Here is a 20,336-nt window from a genome sequence, read left to right on the forward strand (position 1 = left end):
TATAAAATGTTATCTGAAATGGAAGCCTCTGTAAAATGATGTCTGAAACGGGAACCTCTAGAAAATGCTCAAACTTTGGAGCTGTCGTAATGGGTGCTGGGACTCTTTCTTCTTTAGACTTTTGATGGTCACTCAATCCCCCAAGAGTACCTGCTAACAGAATTCAGTGTAAAATTGCTCAGTTTTTATTGGACATTTATCACTGTCAAGATAAATCGATCATCCTGTCTAAGTTCGAAAACTAAATCTATTCTAGTTCATGTTTTTGATTGCCTCTCAAAGCCTGACAATCACCAACTGATAAATATTTATTTCGAACTGGTTAGTGTCGGATGCTTAAGCAGTGACAAAATAAGTTTGAGTATATTAGAGTTAGAGCGATCGTATCTTAATGGAAATTTTAATAGTTTTATTTTTTTTTTCATGCACCTTAACCGGTTTATTTGAAGTTGTTTTTAATTCATTAAGAAAAAAATAATTCAATATCTTATCTCTTTACCTTGAACTTTATTCACTCTAGTATATAATGGATTAAACAGAAAAATCTCCGGTTGGAATTAAAAACAAGTATTTAGCTTAAAATTCCAATCAATATCCCCTTCCCCGGACATGATCTGTATTTCAAATTATTTTTGAAACATCTTACTTCATATAAATGGTAAGTAGCCGTAAAAATCACATGACTTCGTACAACGAGTAACTGAAGCGAGTATTTCTTTATTGTACAATCAAATTCGGTTGGTTTATGATGCTCACAAGATAATATACGTATATTTTTCTTCTTATTTTATACCTGTCGTCCGACATGCTCTTTGGCTTATTTGTTATGATCTGTGAACACTTCAGCTTCTCATATATTTATATCTTCAAAAGAAGGATTTGCGATTGATTTCACCATCATTCATTAATATTCTCCTCTTGTGTGTGTTGAGAGCCATCTTAGCCGACTGGATGACACACTGAATGTGCAATCCATGTCCTTCGAGACGCTCAGTCCTTCGGGACGTCGATCCTGTTGGGTGCCCCCTGCTATTAATTATTAAAAATTATTGTGTGTGTTGAACATGGAGTTTGAGGTTAAATTTACCACTTTACAGACATGCCGTTATTGGAGGCCAATGATATACTTCACCAAAGAACCAGATCTCTTTTTTTACGTACCCCCCCCCCTTATTCCACTTTCCTTCAAAAGTTTATGTAGCCTTCACCAATGCATCATAAACTTGAAGTGGGTGGACATTCATTGACAAAAAATTAACATCAGTTTGTTCAAAACCCAAGAATCTTCCTTGGGAGTGAACAAGATTGAAAAGACCCTTGTCTTATTTCTGGGTAAATTTTACGTTTTGGCATGTATTTTATGAATGCGTATCTTGGACTGGTGAATTTTTGTTGAAGGTGAGGCTCTGTTTCAACTAGTTACTAACGGCAAATATATGGAAGAAGTAAGTCAATTTCTGTTGCTGACATTCTCTGTTGGTCTGTTCTGGAATTCAGCACAAATTCAGCTTTTCATTGAAGCAACAAAATAAAATCTTTTATTTCATAAAACAGGTGTTGTTTTTCGAATGTTGATTATGATTTGAACATCTTGTCCCGTAATCATGATATAAATCGCTTTTTTTAGACTTAAAAATACACTATCTAATTAATGGTATCCCAGAGAAAGCTAAGATTTTTATGTTAAAATTTTAGGTGGCGAAGAAAATTATTATTCGATTGCTCATACAGTCCGAGAAGAAGTTAAAGAACAAGCATCTATCTTGGTGAATGGAAGACTCAAGGAATACCAAGTCAAGGGATTGGAATGGCTTGTTTCTCTTTACAATAACAACTTAAACGGTAGGCTTCTAATGGGCTTCTTGGCGTCTGGGCAACGGTGCCCAATGAATTCCCCCTCCCTTTAAGGCCTATAGGTATACGAATAGTGTAAAATATTACATTAATCGCAAAAAAATATGACGTTGTGAAGAAGAAGAAGAAAAAAAAACTGTTTCAAACATTAGCCATCATCGCTATGATTTTTTTTTTAGTACTTTTAATTGTAAATCATAAGTAAAATCCGAACTTAGATGTATTTCTTGCGACTTCCTTAGTTATGGAAGTCCCTTGCTATTCTAGGATCTTCTCATATTGTTCAACGTTACAAGCAATAAGTCGAGAACTATTTTCCAGAGACAAAATAGATAACCAAATCGTCAGGGCTACCAATCGCCATGGACCTTGTAACATATATCAGCAGGGCCCGTGTGACGTGCGGGTTGTATATTTTACGTATCTTTGTTTTTTTAAAGACTGAAAGCGGCTTTAATCCACCTCCCCCCTCTACAATACCAAAAATATTTTAAAAATACAGCATTTTGCTATTTTGGAACAAACTGATGCTTAGGGATGGTTTGAAGACGCCCTCCTTGCCCCTGTCTTTATGGATGGTTTGAAGACGCTCTCCTTGCCCCTGTCCTTATGGATGGTTTGAAGACGCCCTACTTGCCCCTGTCCTTATGGATGGTTTGAAGACGCCCTCCTTGCCCCTGTGCTTATGGATGGTTTGAAGACACCCTCCTTGCCCCTGTCCTTATGGATGGTTTGAAGATGCCCTCCTTGCCCCTGTCCTTATGGATGGTTTGAAGACGCTCTCCTTGCCCCTGTCCTTATGGATGGTTTGAAGACGTTCTACTTGCCCCTGTCCTTATGGATGGTTTGAAGACGCCCTCCTTGCCCATGTCCTTATGGATGGTTTGAAGATGCCTTTATGCCCTTCTTAATCCTTTTTATAGATTTAGTTGATCAGTCTCTTTAATCCATTCTATAATTCTTTTTGTGCTTTCAAGTAATTAAAATATTAACCATACACGGTACCTTAAAATTACCGAAAAAGTCTGACTTGACTGGTTTTCTTAATAATGAAAACGAAATGAAAATATAGAAAAAGGGGTATAATAAGACAATGAAAAAATAACAAAAACTGTTTTTTCACTAATAATAATAAAAGTTGGAATATTTCGGTCCCACATCAAACATCCCTTTTCAACTGAAAAAAAAACAAAAAAACTAAATTAAACATGTTATATTTATAAAGAAAAGTTAAAAAAGCGAATAAACACAAACGATAAAATCTTGCATCTTAATAATGTCCAATATGATGATTTTCACCATGCAATAGGCCAAAAAACGAAAAAGCCGGATAAAATAGGTTTTCAGTCTGATAAATGGGAGGTTGCAATGGAACATGGCAAAAAAAAAAGAAAAAAAAGACGTAGTTATTTGTTTGACTGATAGGAATCTAGCAAAATGAAAGTCTACTTAAAAAAAAAGAAGTTACATGTGCTCTAGGTTAATTTAATTCAATACAGGTCAGGATAAATATTGCGTTTGGTAAATAGCAAGAATCTTTTCATTTGCTAATCTTTCCGAAGCGCGCTGACTCTTCCTAAAATTCATTCCTTCTTCACCTTTATTTATAAGGTTTAACTTATATTAAACCTTATATTAAAACTTGTATTGTAACTTCAAAGGTTTAAATTACGCTTAATGTCATTATTTGGAATATTTTTTTTTACCTATTTTAATTGAACTATTATAATGCTCTTATTCCACCTTTATCTCTGTTTATACTACCCCTCCCCCCGTAGATAATTTTCTTAATTTTTTTTCGTCCCTAAAGCTTTGTAATCGCCCAATACAGTTATCAGTTATCGATTAGTTTTATTTGATTAAATAATATGTTATGGTACTGAACATCAAACAAATGTTCCATCACTCTTGAGTTTAAAGTTTCTGTTTTTTAATTAAATTTAGGTAAGAATCCAAAAATTTTACCAAAAGGTTACCAAAAATTTCGCAACTCTGTTGCTATTTCGAGAGTAATACCGCATAATTTCCTCATGATACTGCAACTGTACCGTGAAATGACTTTGATCAGCGCATTTATACCGCAAAATGACTCATTACTGAATTTAATGCGTACATTGTTGCCAATAATCCACTTTTTAGTGCTTCGGCTGCTCTAGTTTTTGAAATTTCAAGTTTTACACATTTTAGCTAAAAATTATACATTTTTGGGTGCTCAGGGCACATTCATGGTCCAAAAGTTGGCAACCCTGTGTGCCTCGCCCTGCACTGTTTTTGAGATTATTGTATTTTAAGCTGTTGCAGTCTATTTTCTAAATTTTGCTTTGTGTTCTGCCTCATAAGATTTTCTTCAAGAACAATGTGTTTTATGTACTCCGCTTTGTATGTTTTTTGGAATTACACCTTTTCCCGTATTTATTATAGATCCTATAGCTAGTTGGGTTTTAAAAGCATTGGTTTTTTAATTCCTTCCTTAGTTTTGGGATAAATTAGTAACAAACGGTAAAGTTATTTAAGTGTTTTTTGGTAAATTCATCTGCATTGCTATAGTTTGAGAGACTCTTTTCAAGATATCTATCCCATTTAAAATATCTTTAATAAAGATGGTTTTATTATTTATTTATTTTGGCAACATTAATTTGAATACCCTATCAACTAAAGAAGAAATTATTCCGCCAAATATATACGATATTCTATTACTGACATAGAGAAGGTGAACACACTCCTCGAAGTCTTTTTATGGTCCCTCTAAATGTAATTATCATGTTACTTATAAATCCCACCCTCCCTCCCTCTGATGGTCCCATACATAGCCCTAGGGTATCGGTTTGTTCAAAACTATAAAAAAAAGCATTTAAACAGTAAAATTTTAATTTATATTATGCAACATATTTCTATTAATTATATTATCATGTTTTTTTTTCCATTCTTATCCATACTAATAAATTATCGTGAATAATTAATTTAAAATCAATTATAAACCAGGCCTAATGGTCAGGAGAGTCAATGATCTTGTTCAGAAAGAAAGCAAAGCATCATCAAATATAAAACCAAAGAGAAACATACTAATTACGACTATCAGGAGAGGGATGGGGTACTTTTGCTACTGAAATGATTATTATATTTGGAAAGAGCAGAAAAAAAAACATTGGGTTGTCTTTTCTCCTTGTCCCCATGTCAGTAAGGTAATCTTGTATATATTTACCACCTCCCCTTTTAACTTGAATAAGTCGGTTTGACATAATGGATATGTAGCGGTTGTTGTTCATGGGCTTACAATATATAGAGAAATTGAAAAACGTTACGTAATGAAAAATTGTTCTGTTTGCCTATAGGTTTTTTTTTACGATTCCTTTAAGTTTAAGGCAACTATGTGTTTTAATATTTAAACTTTGATCACCTTTGATTGGAAATTGAGTACCTAGCCGTTATTTCTTATGCGCTTGGAAATTATTTTCTGGAAAATTAATTTGGGAGAAGTTCATGGGAAATTAAGATTTTAGTTTTCGAATGACTTCCTGCACAATGTCGGTCTTTTGAAAGTAATAATTCGCAACTTATAATTCTGACATAGATATTTCAAGAATGTAAATTACTTAATATGTTGTTATAATTATTGAGCCAAAAATATAGAACTATAACTGTTTTCGTTCTTGATTGTTTTGTCACAAATTAGGGTTCGTAATAAGGCCCAAATTACAAAAATGTCAAAAGGTAACTGTGGCATAGGCTGAAAAGATAAGTGTGATAAGAAATACCATATTGGGCCCTATATAAATTGTTACCAAGACCGTATCCAGGTGGGGGGGGCGGTGGTTAGGGGTTTGAACCACCTTAATAATTTCTAGATAAACCAAGCCGTACACAATAACGCAAATTACAAGAAATATATGTGACGAGACCACCTTTAGTCACTTTTAAATTTTGATGGAAGCTTATACTTATGTGTTTTCATATATCTATGTGAGGCTTAAACTTATCTGAAATTTATGTGTTTTGTTTAAAAGAGGATATAACCGTTCTTTGTTTTTATAGGAATTTTGGCTGATGAGATGGGTCTGGGAAAAACAATTCAAACTATTTCCTTAATTTGCCATTTAATGGAGAAGAAAAGAGTAAATGGACCTTTTCTTATCATTGTCCCTCTCTCGACACTTTCCAATTGGTCTCTCGAATTTGAAAGATGGGCGCCATCAGTTAATGTAGTCGGCTATAAAGGTCAGTGTTCTATTTTTATGTCCCTCATAAAATGGAACACCTTGTATATGTTCTAATATTATTTCTTTTTTGGAGTTCACGGGACAATTTACTTTAGCTTTATAATTTAGTTATGTGTAACGATGGTATTACTAACAACTCGTTTCACAACAAGCCGCCTGAGACCAACACAGCTGCGCACACTCCTCCACCTCACTATTCAAAGCTTCGCTCTTTACCCTCCTCCCGTGAAGTTCCAATTCCTTTAAAATCCTTTCTTATCACCGAGACAGCCCGTTTGTCGTTTGGTCTCAGAAGGATGGCCAAAAAGCACAATCCTATATTTTATATATATATATATATATATATATATATATATATATATATATATATATATATATATATATATATATATATATATATATATATATATATATATATATATATATATATATATATATATATATATATATATATATATTATATATATATATATATATATATATATATATATATATATATATATATATATATATATATATATATATATATATATATATATATATATATATATATATATATATATATATATATATATATATATATATATATATATATATATATATATATATATATATATATATATATATATATATATATATATATATATATATATATATATATATATAGGTCTATATCCTTCAGTCTTAAAACGTGGGCTATCCCTTAACCTTTCTTTGATTACAGCACTAGAAGTTGGGTCGGGTCACATTTTTATGCAGTTTATGGATTTATACAAGAAAGCATAATTTTAATTGGCATGGAAAGTTTGATTATAGCACTAGAAAGTCGGGTCGGGTCTCATTTTTTTATGCAGCTTGTGGATTTATATAAGTAAGGAAAGTTTCTATTGGCATGGGAAGTTTGATTAAAGCACTAGAAACTTGGGTCGGGCCACATTTTATGCAGTTTATGGATTTATATAAGTAAGGATAGTCTTAATTGGCAGGGGAAGAACGACAGTGTCTATAAAAATTAGAATCCAACTGAGATGACCACCTTGAACTCTTCTAAGCTTCTTATTGCAGAGAAAAAAGGTTATTATGCATGTATATACCTACTCAGTTTTGATTTATTTCTGCCTTCGATATATTTTTTTTTCTCACGAGCTTAATTGTTCCATTGGATCCATAGAAACAACCGAAGAAGAAATGGTTGGCCGCAAGGGAACTTCAGGTGATAGCAAAAGTGAATTAGCTTTTTTAAGAAAAATTTTAATATAATAGATTGGGTGTGTAGAATTCAGTATAACAAATCAGTATACAGAATTAAAGATCAGTGTTAACTACTGCTAGATACGTATACAGTTATTTTTATTCATACAAAACTGCACAACCACATATACCAAAAATCTGTAATGCTACACCATTTTATAACATTCGTTGCACTTACAAGTTGTGACAAGTGCCACTAGCCACATGATTAATAAAGAAAAACGTTGTAAACGAGTAAAAGAATTGGAGGATAAAAAGAGAGAGAAAAAAATAAAGAATTTAAGGCTTAATTTGGGGATGCAATACAACTGACAGTTTGTAGGTATGCCCCCTCTCCCCCCCCCCAAAAAAAAAATATACATTAAGGATAAAGAGTAATCATTGATATGAATATAAAAACCTATTAAATTAGGCTGCGAAACTTCAAAATTTCCCAAATGACCTTCCAAAACAAACCAAACTCGATTAAACTTAAAAAAAAGAACGATTCAATGAAATGAAATTTTGTTCGTTAAATTGTTTAGATTACTTGGGTATCTGAAACACATTAAGTAAACTTAAGATGAGGATGGACATTGCATCACATTATTTTTAGTTTATGTTCTGTTTGACTTTATCTCTTTTTTTTATCCAGTTATGTCGTTAAGCTTTAAAATAATACCTGTTTAAAATAATACTTCAAGGATTGAGGGTCATCTTTGTTTAATTCTTATCCCCCCCCCACGAAGAAATGACATTGGATCTACAACAATAATTAAGGGAAATATATAAAAAAAAAGAAGGATGATTTTCAGCCAATAGAATGAATAGAACAAAAAAAAAGAATGAAACAAGAAAGAGGAAAGGAAAAGAAGCAGAGAAGAAATTCTAGCAAAGGCTTCCGCTTCGTCGTACTCAGTGAACTAAAAAAGGTAATAGAAATAGATGCAAACGAAAGAAAAATAGAATAACCTTTTGATGTAAACGGCACATAACCAGAACTGACTAAAAAACAAAGAGTGAGGTAGTCTCTGGTGACTACTGTAGCCTACCTGCTTATTTGGGTTGTTTTAAGATGACTAATTGGTCGTGTTTAAAATGAGAAGGAATGTGAACTGAACAATCTCTATTAAATTATCATCAAGAGGATTTATAGAAATATCTCCAGGCGATTTCTTTTTGTATATATTTTTCAGTTGCCACTTGCTTTGCTAAAAGCTGTTGGTAAACCGTTTAATGTGGAAACCTGCCTCCTCATCTGCTCCCTCCTCCCATCTTCGGCCTCTGCCTCCCACCTCCTAAAACTGCCCAATTAATGTGGAAACTTGTGGAACCTCATCAAAAAGAGCTAAATGATCTGGGTACTAAAGCAGAATAAAGCAGAAAAAAAGGTAGGCTACTAAAGCAGAAGCATAGAGGGCTAAAGCAGAATCTAAACGTTTTTTTCTAATGCATGATTTTAGAAACTTGTCTATTGAAAGTTTTTGTTCGTGTCGCCTTCCCCCCAATTGGTGACGGATTTTGCATATATAGAATTTTCCGCAGAAATATGGGACTTTATATACGCCAATATAAAGAATAGGATCGGTCCTGTCTTTCCCGGAACTGAAAAAACGTTCAATATTGAGAACACTTTTGAACAACTTATTCGCGATGTTGAGTCTCTAAGTATGGAGGAAATGTGATTATGTGATTGAATCTTCAATAATTTGTGTTTGCTATTTATTAAGAATATGAAGGTGCAAATTTATAAGTTTTTCTTCTGTTCTTACATAGTTCTTAGTAATTAATTTTTACTGGTTGCTAGTAAATATCTACTGTGATTCATTTACTAATAAAATTAATCAAATTTTTTGGCTTTTTAACTAGAATATTTAGCCTCACTTAAATTTAGCCATATTTAATTGGACAGTCGTATGATGAGTTAGCTGTTGGAATCGAATAAATTTTAACCATATAAAAGTATAGCCAAATAAATTTAACACTATAAAGATAAATTTAGCCTGATTTAATTAAGCCAGATTTAATTGGACAGCCATATAACGAACTAGCTTTTTTTTTTTTTTTTTTTTTTTTTTTTTTTTTTTAGGATCTCCTGTTGTCCGTCGTGCAATACAGACGCAAATGAGGGCAACCAAGTTCAATGTGCTATTAACAACATACGAGTACGTCATTAAGGATAAGGCTGTGCTATCAAAAATCCGCTGGAAATATTTAATTATTGACGAAGGTCATAGAATGAAGAATCATCATTGCAAGCTAACTACCGTCCTCAATCAGAATTATATTGCTACACACAGGCTTTTATTAACTGGTAAGTTTTTTTAATTATCAATTTTTTTATTTATTATTTTCATCACTTGGAGAAATTTAAGTAACTTAGTTACCCCTGTTTTGTGGAGTGCAGCTTATTGATTGTATATTTCTTTTACCTGCTTTTTACTTAGAGTAATTACTGTATATATTGGTTTATTTCTCGTTTTTAATTAATTTAATTTTAGATTCCGTCCTTTATTAATTTACTGGAGTTTAGTTTCTTTTCCTTTTTCGACGCTGAAAACACATTATTGTGATGAAGGCGAAATATTCTTTTGACTGTTGTTCTTTTTCCTACTGGCCAGAGACCCGTTGTTTTCAAAATTTACTTTTTGGGTTTACTATCATAGGCAAGTTTCTCCTTTAGGTCTACTAATAAGTATAGTAACACTTAATGTAGTATAGTATACTTTAAAACACAGCGATGACTATAGTCTGTTTAAAATGTGAGCTATTAATTAAAAATAGTTACCACAAATAATATTCTTATGATCATAGGCAGCGCAATAGCGCTGCCTAAGTAAAGAACGATGTCGGCACAATGTATTTTTTTTTCTTTTTTCCATGCCAGGGCACTTCGTATCGAAGGAGTTGTCGTAGAAACTTCGAAAAGGGCTCATTCGATTGGAAATTGGAGTGGCTAGTGCCCTTTTTAATAGTCGAAAGTGATTTTGAATTTTGAATCGAATTTTGAGATAGCCATTTTGTTCAACATAGTTGACTTCCAGATAGAAATTATTTTTTTGAAGAGGACATTCCCCCACAGCCCTCAGGGCAAAGGTTTTGAGTTATGCCCTGAGGCATAAAAGGCTTATACATAAGGCGTTGTTATAAAAGCTTTAAAAGAGGCTCATTCGATTGGAAATTCAAAGGTTTAGTGCCCTTTTTAATTGTCGAAAGTGATTGGAGGGCAGGTAACCCGCCTTTCACGCCCACCATTTCCCCAAACACATCCAATCAAAATTTTTAGATAGCCATTTTGTTCAGCGTAGTTGATTTCCAGATAGAAATTATGTTTGTGTGGAGGACACTCCCCCACAGCCCTCAGGGCAAGGATTATGAGTTCTGCCCTGGGAGCAAATCTGGTTTTTTATAGAAAATTACTTTGTGAAAACATCAAAAAACGCCCACATGATTAGAAATTGCAGTGGATAGTGCCCTTTTTAATAGCAACAGATGATTTATGGTTACCAAGCACCCCTTCCACGTCCACATATTCTCAAGACATATCCAATCTTAAATTTTGAGATAGCCATTTTGTTCCACGCAGTTTAAAATTCAAAATATTATATATTTTATCAAAACACTCCCCCCACAGTCTTCAGGGCATCGTCTTTTAGTTATGCCATGGGGGTATGTAAGTCTTTATTGAAATTTTTGTCGTAGAAAATTGAAATAATGAACATTTAATTGAACGTTTAACAGGCTAATTTCCTTTTTAATAGTCGATAGTGATTTGGGGACAGCTAACCCCCTCTCACACCCCCCTTTTCCCAAACACATCCAATAAAAATTTTTGGATAGCCATTTTATTCAACGTAGTTGAAAGTTTTGGAAATTAGGTCTTTAAGGATGACAACCCCTCCCCCCCCCCACAACCCTCAGGGCAAGGATTGTAAGTTATGCACTGGGGGCATGTAAGGTTTTTATAGAAAGCGATGTTGTAAAAACATCAAAAAGGGAACATTCAATTGGAAATTGAAAAGGCTAGTGAGCTTTTAATAATCGAAAGTGAATGAAGGGCAACTAACCCCCCGCTCAAGACCACCATTTTCTCAAACACATCCAATCAAAATTTAAGTCATCCATTTTGTTGAACGTAGTCGAAATTTCTGGAAATTAGGTCTTTTAGGATGATAACCCCTTTAGATCCCTCAGTGGAAGGTTTGTAAGTTATGTCCTGGGGGTTTATAAGGTTTATATAGAAAGTTTTTTTAAAAATTTCAAAAAGGGCTTATTTGTTTGGAAATTGCCCTTTTTAATAGTCGCCATCTACATCTTTGTGTAGATGGCTATATATATTGTGATAAAATCTTTGTGTAGATGGCTATATTCGAAGCAGAAAAATCCTTAAGCTGCCAGCACAATATAATTTTTTAAAAGTCTTACCAGCCATGAAATCAATAAATTTTGCTCTGCAATTTTAATTCTGTAGCAAGCCCAAGGTAGCTTAGTTTTCAGTGAAGCACTAGTTTTTTTTTAGAATTCTACGACTATAGAGAAACATCATGAGTCAGTTTACATGAACCAATTTTTCAAAAATATATAACTATAACTGTTTTCGTTCTTGATTGTTTTTGCCACAAATTAGGGTTTGTAATAAGGCCCAAATTACAAGAATGTCAAAAGATAACTGTGTCATAGGCTGAAAAGATAAGCGGAATAAGAAATACCATTCTAGGCCCAATATTCATCCAGGGGGGTTAGGGGTTTATGTTTTTTAAGAGAAAAATTCAATTCAGTGCTAAAAATTAGCGACCTTTTTTTTTTTTATAATAAGGGAAAGAGTATCATTATTCTTTACTCTTCTTTCCCAACAATCTTGACTTTGACTCCCAACAATGTTTGACAATCTTTGTCAATTTGGTGAACCTTTATGAATAAACAGTAAATGGAAGATCCATAATTATGTACTAATTTAAAACTAATTGACTATGAGGAGAAAACTAACCGTAGAACTGTATCCAGAATACTTGAAACTTTTGAACCATATACTGTATGATGAATTCGCATGATTGACTTAATTAGTTACAGCTTTCCTCAAATTTGATCCCCCCGCCCCGCCCCCGCTGCTTTTATTTCTTGAAGATTCTATCGCCATATTTTATGCTATTTAAAGAAAAGAATATTCCCGGTGAATGGACTCAAATATGCCTATAAATTAGACTATCAAACCAAAGGTCGTATTTATAAATATAGCCATCTACACAAAGAGGATACTATTGAAGCAATTACCCTTGGAAGCGAAAATACAATTTAAGAACAACAACTTTAGTTACCATGAGATTTTTCTCAGTGAAGAATTTTTTATGATGTCATGTCATTGCCAGTCGTAATGACATGGCGTCATAGACCGCAGTGGAAGTCCAAAGCTGAATAGGCAGGCTGCTTCAGAAATGAAAGCAGTCTAAAATGACGTCATCGAATGATGCTGTTAGGTAGGCGGGGCCTAACAGAATGCACCTGTATATAAAAGAGAGAACAGGCAATCAGATTTTAGTTTGTTTTAAGAATTGATCAATAGCTACTGATTCAATAAGTATGAATATTAACAGCCAATATTATACATTCAATGATATGGATTCAAATTATGAAAACTTTGGCCTTGACCAAGATTGGCTGCTGATGGGTGGAACAACAAGTTTTACAAACCAAGAAGACATACTGCAGGATATTTTGGGATTGGAGGAGGTACTCAATCAGTCTCGAGGTTTAAACGATCATATCGACATCCAACGACAAAGCCAGACAAATGCAGGGACATCAGAATTAACTAGTGTCGTGAATAAAAACCATAACATTGATCAATTCCCAAATACTGAAGGAGCTTTACCCGCAGTGTCACTACCAGGCTGTGGTCGTCGTTCAGTCGTTGCAGTCGGAATTTCACCTTGTTCATCGAGAATGGATACCAATATTGATCAAAGCAGCAGTGCCATTGCAAATCCTGCTTATCAAGAGATAAACAATATGTGTAAAAAAGACCAGATGAAAGCTGCAAGAAATGCTGTAAATTGTTTAAAAACTCAAAAGGAACGAAACAAGGAAGCTGCCCGTGCCTATAGAAAAAGAAGAAGAAACGAGGAGCAAGAACTTGAAATAAAGTTTGGGTTTTTGAAGAAGAAGAAGGTAGTGCTCGAAGAAGAGTTAAAATCCCTCAAAGAACTTTATTCAAAGAAATGTTGTCATAAAAAAATTGCCCAAGAAGGGTTATGTTAAATAGTCAAAGTGTACATTTTATTAGAAAAAATTTGGTTTCAACTTTCAAATTTTTTGTTGTTTTGCTTTGAATAAAGCATTCTCCTTTAATATGCCTTCACTTAATTTTTGAAGATTGAATATATAGCTTGGGGTAGGTACTTCAGGCTTGGACCTAATGTTGTGAATTTTTATTTTATTTTTTTATGAACTGAAAAGTTCATCAAATGCATTGACGATTCAATTGCAGTACCGTCATTACCGATTAGAAGTCCCTGAAGAAAAAATAGGAAGGGGGCGTTGATGTTATACGTCCAAGGGTGTCTCTTCGGGTCCTTGGATCATACATAATCAAACATGAAAAAACAAAATGGTTTATAACTCAAGGTCAATTAGATAATAGAGGAAATGAGGTCCAAACACTGTGAGAAATTTCATCTCTATCTCTTGCTTTTCTTAAAAAAAAAACAACAAAAAAACAAAAAAAAAACACTTTTTTATCAGCAAAAGCTATATTTGCCACAAATTTATTGTTTCTTTTCAAAATAAGATTCAATTTAGCTATTCACCTATGGACATGTATGGCGCAGTCTAAAGTCACTATTTGGAATGGATTCCAAGACCACAAAAATTAATTTTCTTTTGTCTCACACCCTAAATTTATTGAATTCCCTTTCCCTAAATTTATAGATATGGAGGTGGTAGCTTTCAGAAGATCCATCATAAAATTAATGGTGAAAAGAGTGGTTGTGAAAATTTAGAGTTTTAAGTTGTTCCCTAGAAATTGAAGTTCTAGTGCTATTTTAAGAGTCGAAAGGGATTGGAATTAAGTAAAATATATTTTTTGACGAAAACTTTGAAATCTTTTACGTATTATTATGACTTGATTAGAGAAAGAATACATTGACATAAACTTGATGATATAATATTAAAAGGGAAAGAATATAACGCAAAATAGTAGTCACTTTCAGATTGGTAAAGCTACTTTTAGGGTATTAGCCTTCACATTTTTGTTACATACACAAATTTAAGCTAAGAATACGATTTTTGTTAATTTATTTTGATAATCTAAAGCTTAATGCAATGCAAACAAGCACGCTTTTGGTTAGGCATTCTTGACAAAATTAATTTCAGGGTGGAGCTTAATTTTGGGAGGGGTAAGTTAAAAATAAACGACTAAAAACCAAATTGTAAACAAGTGATGGCGCTGTGTGTTTGATCTCAGCTTAGCAACATAGGACCCAGGGATCGAACCCAGCTGTAGCAACATTCAGCTGGGCAACATTCAACTACGCACGTTCCTCCTCCATTTCAATCTATTCAAAGCCTCCCTTTTTACAACCTCCCAGGAAGTTCCCATTTCCAATAAATCTTTCGTTATGACGTCCTCCCACCCCAGACGAGGACGACCTGCTTTCCGTTTAGCCCTAGACTGTTGGCCGAAAAGGACAATCTTTGGCAATCTGTCATCCTTCATCTTTACAACGTGCCCTAGCCACCTCAACCTTTCTTTCATTATAGCCCTAGAAAGCGGTATTGCACCACATTTTTCATACAGCCTACTGTTTGAAATGCGGTCAGTCAGCTGGGTACCCAGAACAATCCGTAAGGAATTTCTCTGGAAAACATCTAGAAAATCTTCATCTGCTTTTCGGAGCGCCCATGTTTTAGAACCATATTTGACCACCGTCATCACTGTTGCTTCTAATATTCTAATCTTGGTTTGCAAACTTATCTTCCTATTCTTCCAAACTTTTTTTTAACTGTGAAAAAACACCCTGAGCCTTGGCCATTCTACTTTTAACATCTTTACTGCTCCCACCATCTTTACTAATAATACTACCAAGGTAAGTGAAGCTGCCCAACTGATCAATCTTTTCATTACCCAACATCACCTTTTCATCTTCGCTTATTCCTAGCCTTAGTGACTTAGTCTTCTTAACATTAATTTTCAAACCTATTCTAGGACCCCGAACTCGCAATACCTTTAAAGGTTTCTTTCATTTTGCTCACACTTTCATCTAGGATGCTTAAATCATCAGCATAATCTAAGTACAGGAGACTTTTTCCTCTCCATTTGATTCCGTGGTCTCCCATTGCATTTCCTGTGCTCCTTAAGACAAAGTCCATCAAAATAATCCATATGAAGGGTGATAGAACACATCCCTGCTTAACTCCTGATTTAATACAAAACCAGCTGCTAACCTCATTTCCTACCTCAACCGCAGCAATGTTATTCTCGTGCATAGCACTAATCAGTTTAATGTATTTGTCTGGTATACCATACAAGGATAAAACCTTTACTAAAGCTCTTCTATCAACAGAATCTAACGCTTGCTCATAATCTATAAAACTGAGGTCTAAAGCTGTTTGACAACTCAGGCACTTCTCAACTATTAATCTAAGAGTGAAAATTTGGTCGACACATCCTCTACCTTTTCTAAAACCGCACTGTTCTTCTCTTAAAACTTTGTCTACGGCATCTCTCAGTCTAAAAAGTATCATATTACTAAGTAATTTACTACCTACTGAGACCAGACTAATGCCTCGATAATTACCACACTCATTTTTATCACCTTTCTTATAAAGTGGCTTAATTAAGGTTTTCCTAAGATTGTTAGGCACTTCCCCTTTTTCAAAAATCATATTTATAATCTTCAGTAACTTATTTCTAACCTCAGAGCCCCCATATTTAAGAAACCCATTTACCACCCTATCAGCACCTGGAGCCTTATTATTTTTTAATCCTTTTAGTACCGTCACTAATTCCTCCTCACGGAACAAATTTTTTGTCACATCTATTGTATCATAAACTCTTTCATTTTCCTCTATGACTCTTCCTGCAAATCTTCTTCAGTGTAGCAAATTCCCAAAATGTTCAGACCTTATCTCTTCAATTCTTTCCTTATCGCTAATTGTGGCCCTGTTCCTATCTTTTACTGGGCCAAGTCCGGATTGACTACTCCCTCTCAATCTAGTAACACGCCAGTACAATATTTTACTATTATGCCGCCTAGCTGCATCTTCCAGATTCTCAACAATTTTATCCATGGCCTCCATTTCACACCTCCTTAGTTCATATTTTAATGCTTTCTGCACTTTCTTTCCATTCCTTTTTTTTTCATATGATCACTCAGATAATTTTTGTACAAGTCACTTCTCCTTTCTATTAAACATAAAGCTTTTTCAATAATATTCTTAGCTGCAGTCCTAGGTTTCTTCCCTAAGACACCTACAACAACTGCACAGACTTTTTTTCTAAAATTATTCCAATCATCTTCCACATTGTCAATTTTCAAACTCTAAAGTTCAGCATTCAAATGTTCCTGGAGAGGTTCTCTCAAATTCTCATTCTAGAGTCTACCAACATCATAACTTCCTGGGAGGTAGTTACCCTTCCAGAATTTTAGCTTTAAATTAACCCTAGACACTACTAGATGGTTATCTTTACTTTTAACATCAACAACAGCACTCCTATATATCCTAGTATCTTGTATTGCTCCTGTCAGTCTTCGGTTTACTATAACATAATCAATAAGGTTTGCTGTCTTACCATAACGTGAATACCATGTTAACACCGTATTAGTTATAACTAGATTGTTATACCTACACAATTGAAAAAGTCTGTATCCATTACTGTTTTCTTTTCCTACACCAAATGTACCTAAGCTAGGATACCATCTATCCCTATTTCTACCGACATGGGCGTTAAAATCTATTAAAACATCATATTTCTACCTGGGACCCTGTCTAATTGCTCCTAAAGGAGTACTCCTAAAAGATGCCTAAAGAAGTACGTTTTTTAATATTCGCGAGAAAAAAATGTTTTGACAATGATATCATTCCTGAAAAAAAAACTAACCCCTTGAACTATTTATCAAGAGGGGGTCTGAAATATCAAAAATCTACTTAAGGGACATCATTTCCTCGGATTTCAAGGTGGATTCATCGAACCAATCTTTTTATAGGGATATTCCCCATGGACACTAAATGATGTATATAAATAGGAAAAGAGAAATATTACATATAAATATGAATGAAAACAAAGCTCATTGTAGCACTTGACACCTCCCCTTCCCACACCTGAAGATTTCCCCGCTGTTGCTTACGATCCCCTTCCACGTCTCTACCTTTGTGCCGGTAGAAATGTAAATTTAAGCTGTCATCCCCAAATGCAACCCTCCTCCCCCAAACTTTTCTAGAAATATCAAAAGTTTCACCAAGAGATATAAACTTTGGGAATGAAACCAGTGTTTTGTGGATAAAAGTACACTCTCTCCATCTACACAAATATTCACCGGCCCTCCTCCATAATGATTAAGGCAAAATTATACGCCACTGTACATAATTTTATACAGCCTCAAATGAATAAACTTAGTTAAATGAGGCTTAAAATGAGTGTGATTTAGCCGTTTATTCTGTAAGGAGTAAGTGCATATTTAGGATCGAACGCTCCACGGCGTGGCAGTATTGTCACTGAAACTGGCTAGCTCAACGGATAGTCAAAATATGTCGTTTCACGCCACAAAATGGCAGAAAATACCACTCTACTATGGCACAATCTTTTGTTGTCACTTAAAACACGTTAGTAGAGCTTTCGATTTCCTTTCTAATAAACATCCGGAACTACCTGGGAGAATATAGGATATAGGGGGGGGGATTATCCACAGGGGGGGAGTTCTGGGGGGAGATCCGTAACACCGATTCTACAGGGGCATATACAATTATGACTGATACCCTGCACTTTTTAGTTATAAAATGAGCAATTAGATTTTATTATCAATACCCGCCCAGCCTAAACAAGACTTAGCAGCTTCTTTATTCATCATGAGCCCTACTCCCTGTTTATCTAGCCCATCCTTACTGCCTGAGTAAACAAATTCTATATCACCGAATTTAATGCTTCCCACCCCTGGGATATGAGTTTCTGACACTCCTGTTGCAATATCTGCTTTTACTTATATTAATCTCTCTTGGAAATAAAACCTGTTAAAATTCTAAACAGGTGTCACATGTAATAGAAAAAAAAATGAATCGATTAAAATTTACATGTTTAAGTGTTTATATCCTCTAAGATAATTTATCTCATAATTATATATATATATATATATATATATATATATATATATATATATATATATATATATATATATATATATATATATATATATATATATATATATATATATATATATATATATATATATATATATATATATATATATATATATATATATATATATATATATATATATATATGGCGAAAAATCAGGAAGGTTGAGCCACTGAGATTGATTTTTCAGTTTTGAATTGCCTTCTTGTGATTTTTTCCACTTCATCATTATCCAGTTTCAATGCTAAAATTCCAGATTTTAATCGCAATTCATTTTTTTTTAGAAACTCAATTTGTGACTAATAATCAATTTGCTGCGAAAAGTGCAATAAAAATATGTCAGTTTATCAGTTTTGCTAAAGGGATTTTGTATAACCCCTGAAATTGTTTAAAAGAAAATTTAGTTGTCTCAGTATTTATTCTATACTGAGATATGCATGGATAAAACTTACTTGCAAAGCGGTTCACGAACACATAAACCTAATTAGAGTTTCATGTTTAAAATACGAAAAAAAAAAAAATAATAAATGTCGAAGGTGGAAAGAGAGGGAATGTTGGTTTTTACACCGTCTCGTTTTATTGATGGACGAAGATCGATTCACCTTGAAAGATCCAATAAAAATATGCCAGTTCACCCCCCCCCCCCTGATGATTTTATTCCTTAAAAATTTTATTGGCATATTTTGTTATTTGAAGAAAACAACAGACCTGGTGAACGGACTCAAATAAACCTATAATTTAGATTATCGAATCAAAGATCGTATTTATAAATATAGTCATCTGTGCAAAGAGGATGTTACCGAAACAACTACCCTTGTAAGCGAAAATATAATTTATGAATAACTTTAGTCACCATGAGGTTTTCCTCCGTGAAGAATTGTTTTATGACGTCATGTCATTGCGCAATAGAAGTCTAAAGCTGAAAAGGTAGAAAGGAAAGCAGTCTAAAATGACGTCATCGAATTAAGCTGTCAGGTAGGCGGGGCCTAACGAAATGTACCGGTATATAAAAGGAGAAAACAGGCGATCAGATTTTCATTCGTTTTAAGAAGTGATTAATAGATACTGATAAAATAAGTATGAATATAAACAGCCAATATTATACATTCAGTGATATGGATTCAAGTTATGAAAACTTTGGCCTTGACCCAGATTGGTTGCTAATGGGTGGAACAACAAGTTTTACAAACCAAGAAGACATACTGCAGGATATTTTGGGATTGGAGGAGGTACTCAATCAGTCTCAATGGTCAAAAGATCATATAGACACCCAACGCCAAAGCCAGACAAATGCAGGAACATCAGAAGCAAGTAGTGTCGTGAATGAAAAATACAACATTGATCAATACCCAAATACTGAAGGAGCTTTGCCTGCTGTGTCACTACCAGGCTGTGGTAGTTGTTCTCCTCTAGAAACTTTTCATGGTTCAAATGCAGCTGTAAAGTTATCTTGTTCATCCCCAGAGACTCACATGGATATTCAACTGCAAATATGGAAAAGTGCACAGGAAGCAGAAATAGAAAGTTCTGTGAATGATGAAAGCAAGATTGATTTCGCCCCAAAAACCAAAGTAGCTTCGTGTTTAGCGTCAGTACCATCGCGTGACATCAGCTTTGGTTTAGAAACTTACCAGAATGCAAATGCAGTCGCAATTTCCCCTTGTTCATCCAGAATGGATACTAATATT

At 34.0% G+C, this 20,336-nt stretch overlaps 1 protein-coding gene across 1 annotated transcript in view; it reads left to right on the top strand.

The window, feature by feature from the left end:
- Positions 1 to 20,336, top strand: part of brm (ATP-dependent helicase brm) — a 134,781-nt gene that overhangs the window by 51,032 nt on the left and 63,413 nt on the right. Inside the window, exons 8-10 of the mRNA XM_089100070.1 lie at positions 1,696 to 1,842; positions 5,887 to 6,069; positions 9,391 to 9,615. Of these exons, the coding sequence (XP_088956196.1) occupies positions 1,696 to 1,842; positions 5,887 to 6,069; positions 9,391 to 9,615 (555 nt within the window). The remainder of the gene's footprint in view (positions 1 to 1,695; positions 1,843 to 5,886; positions 6,070 to 9,390; positions 9,616 to 20,336) is intronic.

Source organism: Artemia sp. Qi Xiang Cuo, chromosome 2 (genome assembly GCF_049724085.1).
Source record: "Artemia sp. Qi Xiang Cuo chromosome 2, ASM4972408v1, whole genome shotgun sequence".
NCBI lineage: Eukaryota > Metazoa > Arthropoda > Branchiopoda > Anostraca > Artemiidae > Artemia > Artemia sp. Qi Xiang Cuo.